The following is an 8704-nucleotide window of genomic DNA, read 5'->3' on the forward strand; positions in this document are numbered from 1 at the left end:
TTTAAAAGTAATGTGCCCAACACTGCTGATCACCGACTGTAGCAATGCTGCAATGCATAACATAATATAACATAACATAGCATAGCATAATATAACATAGCATAGCATAGCATAGCATAACATAATATAACATAACATAGCATAGCATAATATAACATAGCATAGCATAACATAGCATAGCATAGCATAGCATAGCATAACATAATATAGCATAGCATAACATAATATAACATAGCATAGCAAAGCATAACATAGCATAGCATAACATAATATAACATAGCACAGCATAACATAATATAACATAGCATAGCATAGCATAGCATAACATCATATAACATAACATAGCATACAGTAGCATAACATAACTTAACACAACATAGCACAGCATAACATAACATGGCATAGAATAGAATAGCATAACATAACACAGCATAGCATAGCATAGCATAGCATAGCATAACATAACATAACATAGAATAAAATAATGTAGCATAACATAGCATAGCATAACATAACATGAGCTAAACTGTTTTCTGTCTGTAACAACATCTCTGTCCCGTCTGTCCGTCCTGGGGGAGCGATCCCTCCTCTGTCTCTCACCCTGAGGTTTCTCCTGTTTTTTCTTGGGAGTTTTTCCTCAGTGGATGTGAGGGTCAGAGGTCAGAGGATGTTGTTATGATGCTGTGTGAAGCCCTTTGAGACAGACTGTTGGTAAAAATAGGCTGTACAAATAAACCTGCCTTGCCACTGTTAATTACAGATATTGATGAGTCATGATGGCATGAGCATAAGTTTGAGCTGAGGAAGTGATCTCACAATAACCACACTATTAAACATTATTAAATACATAATTCATAATTTATGAATCATTCTTAATACATTGATATATTAGTCTGTAATGTATAAACACAGTTATGAATCTTTAATAATTTCATCTCTAGGCTATAATCAAACATCTATTCATGTCTAAATCATCGTCGTCACTGATATGACACTGGATTTATAAATAATGAAAACAACATTTAACAAGCATAATTATTAATCCAGATTTAAGGATTTGTTTAATCCATCAAATGCTTTATAAAGGACAAATTAAGTATTTATTAATACTGTGTAGTTATGTAAAGTGTTACTATCACTTCTTGATGAGTTTTTACAACAACAACAACAATGAAATACTGAGGAACAAGTCGGGAAATTACCAGGAACAACAACAACACCTTTTATTTTCACTTTTAGTTTGAGATGATATTGTTATCAGTCTGTTATGTCTCATTAGGGCTGATGTGGTCTAATCCTCCTGACCTCCTCCTCCTGGTTTCTATCTGAGCCGGATCAGGATGAGTTCCTGTCAGTCCCACCAGTCTGATGACATCACGTCTGAGCCTCATGGTTCACATGTTGATTTATATATATTTTTTTAAACTGGATTACAGGATGTTTCCTCTGGTTCCACAGCTCGTCAGCATTACTAATAATCAACAATAATCACATTAATCACTTCCTCCACTTCACATTAAAGTCTATTAATATCCATTAAACTCCATTACACCACGAGTCGAGGTCCAGACAGACGTGGAGGAGAGAACATGTCTGAGGACCGACCAGATCATTAATCAGGTGTCAGTCTGATGATGGTAGCCTACTGGTGGATTTACTGCTGCAGCCTCAGGTGGAGGTTTGTCTCTACTGACATCTAGAGGACGGACGTGGAGCTGCTGCACTTTCAACATAGTATACTTTAAATTTAATGTGTTTTCTCTGCTGCAGTGGTCACTTTTAGTTTAGTTTATTTATTTAGCACACATTTAAATTAATGGTGCATCGAAGGGAACGAAGCCGATTGGCTCGTACATAAGTTCCACCCCTATAACAAATTACAACAAGACAAATTTCTATGGCTACCAAATAAACATAGAGAAAAAAAGGAGATAAAGTGCATACATAATCAATATTATACGAGCAAAATAAACCAAAATGAGAAAAAATGGAGAGATAAAGAGCAAAGTGATCAGTAACAAATAGAGACAATAGAGATAAAATACAAAAAATTCATTAATTGAAATCATAAAAAGAGAGAGTAAGGATGTGGGATATGGAGAGAGCGGGAAATTCAAGAGAACTTTATTAGGAACATCTGTGCAGTCTAATGCAGGAGATCTTCTAATACACTTTATGTCATGTCATATAAGTGTTGATTAAACCTCCTGTTGTCTTCCTGGGTCAAGGAAGGAAGGACGAAGGGAAAGAAGGAAGGAAGGAAGGAAGGACAAAGGGAAAGATGGGAGGAAAGAAGGAAGGGAAAAATGAAGGAAAGATAGAAGGAGGGAGGGAACAGATCAGGTCAAGAAGGAAGGAAGAAATAAGGATGAAGGGAAAGAAGGAAGGAAGGGGAAAAGGATTGTGGAAAGAAGGAAGGGAAAAGGAAGGAAAGAAAGATGGAGGGAGGGAACAGATCAGGCCAACTGGGTCCAAAAGGAAAGAAGAAGTAAGGACGAAGGGAAGGAAGGAAGGAAAATGGAAGGGAAAAAGGAATGACTATGCTGACCTGCAGCTTTTGCTTTGTTAGTTAATGATTTCTGAAATAAAGAGAGGGAGATTATATAAGACTATTTTTCTTTTGGCTCCTTTTCATTCAAGATTTTAGACTTTTTGGGGGCATTTTAATCACTTGTTTGGTCGATGAATGAATCAAACTTCATACATCACATCAGATCCACCGTGTTCTGTCTCTTCCAGCTTCATGAAGGAGACTGAACTCTCCTGAAGACGTTTCACCTCTCGTCCAAACGCCGACCGGCTGCAGCTGAAGAAACGTTACGTTCAGGACCAGAAGTGAAACGACCTCAAAGAACCTGAGGAAAAGTTCAGTCTCCATCGTGGAGCTCCACACTGCAAAAACTCGAAATCTTTCCAAGAATATTCGTCTCATTTCTTGTCAAAATGTCTAATTTCTAGTCAAAACTAAACGCTTTTCACTTAAAATAAGACTCATCACCTAAAAATGAACTTGTTTTTAGACAATTTTCATTTGTTTCAAACACATTTTCACTTGAAATAAGTAGAAAAATTGGCCAGTGAAAGCACGTTTTTTGCTCCACTATTAGATTTTTCTACTTATTTCAAGTGAAAATATGCTTGAAAGAAGCAAAAAGTGTCTAAAAACGAGCTACTTTTTATTTGATGAGTCATATTTTAAGTATAATGAGATTTGTTTTGACATTTTGACTAGAAATAAGACAAATATTCTTGGTAAGATTTTGAGTTTTTGCAGTGCACGTCCGGGCTCTGACCTGTTCCTCTGTGTTTCTGCAGCAGCCACAGTTTGATGAGTTTTTGGAGGTTTTCTCTTGAACTCATCGTGGACCATAATGCATTGCAGCCACAGGCCCCGTGAGGCTCTGAGTAATAAGTGGTGAAACCCTGTGAGCTCCGTCCACCTCGCTGCATTCCTGCCGAGGAGCTCTGGCCTCTGCGGATCTACAGGAAATCACTTCTCCGACTGAAATAGAAGCGGATTAGAGGAGGCGCCAAACCGGTCAATTATCACCTCATTGCAGAGGAACTCCCTGCAGACGGCTCGCTGCCTGAATACGGGACTTTAATGTAAGATCTGAGAGCTGTGTCCTCAGATATAATTAAAATACAAGTGGAAGGAGTGCTGAGCGATTTAAGGACAGTTTTATGATTAAAAAACACATTATTTTTACTCTATTTAAAATGCCAAAGTCCATATTCTTGTTGTTTTAATCTAGCTCTCACCTTCTGCCTCTGCTCGGCCTTCATCCTCTGCTGCTCCTTCTCCTCCTCCTCCCTCGTCTTTTTCTCCAGCTCCTCCTGCTTCAGCTGCAAACAACAAATCATGATGATATGTTCCTTTAATGAACAGAGGGAAACATGTTTAACTCAAATCTGCCTGTGGTTTAAAGAGGTCTGTACCTTCTTCTGTATTTTGGAGCAACTCAGGTCGGTTTGCTGCCTCTGTCTGACTTCATCGATTGAGACGTTTCCACCTTAAAAGACAGATTGCACCAAATCACATCAGTATGAAATCACAATAACATAATATTAAAGGGATATGCCAACATTTTTTTTACGTGTCTTGCCTCACTCCCGAGTCCTTGACCAGCAGATAGACACCATCCTTTCGACTGTGCGTGCAGTAACAAGGGAGATAGAGCCGTATCGCCCGTAATTAGCTTAGCTCAAACACTGGAAGTGTATGGGTAGTGTTAGCCTGCCTCCTACCCGAGCTGAAATCAGCAGTCAGAAGCTGATTTCATTTTAGCTCTAAACTCTGTAAATATATCACTTTATCCGCATTTCAAACATGTTTAGGTGAGAAAGTAGCCGTTTAGATCAGCAGTGTGTCGTTAATTTGTCTAAATACCAGCTGTCTACAATTTTGTTCGGACGAATTCTGCGCTACTCAAGCTAGCCGTTGTGACCAACGCACTTCCGGTTACTTTCACAAAATAAAACACCCGTTGCCCTTTACATACAGAAAACCATGACGATAGAATTTGTGCTTTTACTTTGAAACAGGAAGCTAACCTACCCTCGATGTAGCTAGCTTGAACCAAAATAAACCGTCTTTGCTTGAACCCTCCGTTTTGACCGATCTCGTCCCGTTAGCGGCATTTGACCGCTCAAGATGCCTTACCGGAGAGTTTTGTCAGCTCAGACGAAGATCGGCCCGCCGGTTTCTGTTTAGAGTTGCTGAAGAGTTTCTCTGATGACTTTAGGTGGAGGCAGGCTAACACTACCCATACACTTCCAGTGTTTGAGCTAAGCTAATTAGCGACTTTAGGTAGGAGGCAGGCTAACACTACCCATACACTTCCAGTGTTTGAGCTAAGCTAATTATGGGCGATACGGCTCTATCTCCCTTGTTACTGCACGCACAGTCGAAAGGATGGTGTCTATCTGCTGGTCATGGACTCGGGAGTGAGGCAAGACACGGAAAAAAAAAAGTTGGCGTATCCCTTTAATGTTAATAAGACAAAATAGGAAACTGTCTCATGACTTGTAGAGTGTAAACTTCTGCAGGAGGAGAAGAAGGATCAAAGGAGTGGAGATTTGTTTTTAAACTGCAGTATGATGGCTGCTGTGTACAAACTGTGTGTGTATTTATATTATTATATTAAAATGAAAACATTGTAAAAAAAAAAAAATCATAATCATAATCATAATAAAGTTGGATATGTTTGAGGCTGAGATGTTGGATGTTGTTACCCAGTCGCTCTGGATTCTCATGAACAGATGAAACTCTGTTTGCTTCTCTCCACCTCTGCAGCTCCTCCTCTTCTCTCTGAGCCACTGGAACAAAAACAACTTTATTACTCAGGAAAAGAAATTTCAAACATGTATGAGGATGAAAATAATACATGAAAGATGTCAAAAGATGTCAGCGTACCTCTTCTCATCTCACTCCTCCGAGATTCGTTCGGTGGGATCATGGTGAAACTTCCTAAACTGAGACAAGGACACAAACATCAATAATTCACTGTGACACTCAAACTCTAGATTATTACACTAAGACATTTGATTAATAAACCAAAATTATAATTTGGATATCAGCACCACAATAGTTTTATTCATTTAACATGTTAAATAAAAGAAGTTATAACGGAGACACAAACTCTTGTTATGTATTTGTGATTTTTGCATTTTTAATAGCAGCGCATGTGTAGTTGATTTGTACTTGTAGCTACTGGAGTATTTATAGATACTTCTACCTCACTGAACTATTAAGTTACGTTTGGTGGCTCAGAAACTAACAGCGCTGAAACTGAAACAAAAAATTAACTAGAAGATAAAAGACTGAGATACACAACAGTAACAATATAAACGATAATTAGGGTGTATATTTATATATAAGTATGTGCAGTGTAAATAAAAGCACGTAGAGTAGGGTCAGTAAATTAAATATTGCAGTGTATTGAATCATTGCACAACAGTTTGATATCTCAAGTAAAGAGCAGTAGGCTACGTGAGGAGGCATCTGCTCATATAACCACTATAAATATGATGCTGCGTTCAAGGGACATACGACAAAAGTCAACCGCTCCATTTGCTACTATTTATTATAATCAAATGAGAATCAATCAGTGTTATATTAAAAGTGAAGTTCACAATTTGCTTTAAAGTGAAAATTGTTTATTAATATAGAGCTGGGAAACAACACAGCCCAGTTTTGGAGTCAGTAGTAGGCTAATATTTATTGTAATCTATATTTTTTCAGCCATATGATTTTGTGGTTGTTTATTTAGATTTTTTTTTTAAATAGTTAAACCTATATGTGTTTGTTTAAGTATCTTTTTGGAAGTTTTAGCAGGCTACGTGAGAAGGCATCTGCTCATATAACCACTATAAATACGATGCTGCGTTCAAGGGACGTAGGACAAAAGTCAACCGCTCCATTTGTTACTATTTATTATAATCAAATGAGAATCAGTCAGTGTTATATTAAAAGTGAAGTTCACAATTTACTTTAAAGTGAATACTATTTATTAATATAGAGCTGGGAAACAACACAGCCCAGTTTTGGAGTCAGTAGTAGGCTAATATTTATTGTAATCTATATTTTTTCATCCATATGATTTTGTGGTTGTTTATTTAGATTAAGAAAAAAATAGTTAAACCTATATGTGTTTGTTTAAGTATCTTTTTGGAAGTTTTAGCAGGCTACGTGAGAAGGCATCTGCTCATATAACCACTATAAATATGATGCTGCGTTCAAGGGACGTAGGACAAAGGTTAACTGCTCAATTTGTTGCTATTTATTATATACATATTGTATATCAAATGAGAATCAATCAGTGTTAAGTATTAAAACTGAAGGCCACAATTTACTTTAAAGTGAATAGGCTACTATTTATTAATATAGAGCTGGAAAACAACACAGCCCAGTTTTGGAGTCAGTAGTCTAATATTATTTATGGTAATGCATATTTGATCAGCCATATCATTTTGTGGTTGTTTATTTAGATAAAAAAAATATATGTGTTTGTTTAAGTAGCCTATCTTTTTTTTCTTTTTTTTTTTGTCATTTTGTGTTAAAAACGTTAAGAAACGCGATAGTGCTGGGATTTACGGGAGCCAGTGAAGGCACCGTTTCTGTCTCTACTTCGGGGGAAACGAAAGTGAAAGGAAACAACGACGACGACTCACTGTAAACACACAAACAACATAAGAATAAAACTTATGAAACAACAAACGGCAACGACTTTCTCTTATCTAATTATTTCTTTACGTCTGAAATTGAAACTGTGACTCGTGTGTAACATCATTAAAAAGCAGAATGAGCCTTTTCTTTGAAACTGTGACTCTTCTCTTACTACTGAGGCCGTCGGTCCGTCGCAGCCGCAGGTGGGTTTCCTCCTCCTCCGTCAGGTGCATCGATCCTGGGGGAGTTCTGCTCCCCTGTCTCTCCTCCTCCTCCTGCTCCTGCTGCTCCTCCTGACAGGTGGGGGTCTCTCCTGGGGGTCACCTGGTCTCTGTAGCGCTGATGAGGATCCATCTGGACCGGGACAGACTAGAGTCCTCAGACCTGGACTGAGATCAGATCAGGACTGACTCTGACTGAGGTCACTGAAGCAGCAGGAGCAGAGACCAGGAGGAGGCAGAGCTGGTGCTGCAGCGCCTCCTGCTGGAGGAGCAGAGAGGAGCAGAGAGGAGGAGGGAGGAGGAGGAGGCACTGGCAGGAGGAGGTCACTATTCTACTGGAACTTTGCTCTCTGTCGATTGGACCACTTTGTGACTTTGTGACTTTGTGACATGTCAGGCTACAAGATGAGACTGTTGTTCACTCACGACGGACAGATATGGACACATGTGTAGACTCACACGTGATCTGTATGGACCGTCTAGAGCTGGGCTGCAGCGTACACTACCTACCGTTGTAACATGTTATGTCAAAATGTCATAAGAAAAAGAAAATGTAATGTCAAAATGTAAAAAGAAAAAGAAAAGATTACGATGAAGATCATTTATTCTGTGGGTAACAGGTCAGGACTAACAAAAAAAAGTGTAGAGACAAAAAAGGGAAAGTACAGTATCTGCACACTTTGATAATGCAAGTTTCAGTATTTGAACAGACATCACATGGGTTCAGTGGAGTCTTTAACCTTCCTCCTGTCAGCTTTCTGCTACCATCTATGGTGTTAGGGTCAGTTTCGACCTGAGTCTTAAATCAGCTGTAAAACACACTAAAAACAATTATTTATCATCCCATTTGTTTCTCATCTCTTGGTTACGTTGTTAGGCTCCTTATCTATGAAAAGGTTGGTTTTGCACTAATGATTAAAGTATTCTTTGTTTTTATTCATATGCTGCTGTAACACCTTAACTTACCATTTGTGGGATATATATATATATATATATTTTACAGTTTTGTTTACATTCATCCTACTTAATTTTTATTATATTATAGTATGAGTATTTATTATTACACATTTACCTGTAAAAAGCACATACATATTGTTGTATTTTTCTCTTTATGCTTTGTATAGTGTTATTTTGCTTAATCTGTCTATTTACGTATCTATCTATTGATTTATCTATCAATCTATTGATCCATCCATCTGATCCCAAACTGACCAAGCAGTGACATCTAGTGGTGACTCCTGTCACTACAATGGAGTAGTAGTAACTACATTATAATGTCTGCATCAGTGAACTGATTGCACCTGAACGCCTCACA

General features: G+C 38.1%; 1 protein-coding gene across 1 annotated transcript in view; it reads right to left on the bottom strand.

The window, feature by feature from the left end:
• The window catches only part of epsti1 (epithelial stromal interaction 1), a 34285-nt gene extending 26664 nt beyond the window's left edge, over positions 1-7621 (bottom strand). Inside the window, exons 1-5 of the mRNA XM_085765517.1 lie at positions 7341-7621; positions 5417-5475; positions 5236-5319; positions 3940-4013; positions 3763-3846 (exon numbers count right to left, since the gene is read on the bottom strand). Coding sequence (XP_085621643.1) covers positions 3763-3846; positions 3940-4013; positions 5236-5319; positions 5417-5475; positions 7341-7522 — 483 coding nt within the window. The 5' untranslated portion in view covers positions 7523-7621. The remainder of the gene's footprint in view (positions 1-3762; positions 3847-3939; positions 4014-5235; positions 5320-5416; positions 5476-7340) is intronic.
• Positions 7622-8704: the final 1083 nt, after the last annotated feature.

This window comes from Trachurus japonicus, chromosome 21 (assembly GCF_045865225.1).
Source record: "Trachurus japonicus isolate A0001 chromosome 21, Traja_1.0".
Classification (NCBI taxonomy): Eukaryota; Metazoa; Chordata; class Actinopteri; order Carangiformes; family Carangidae; genus Trachurus; species Trachurus japonicus.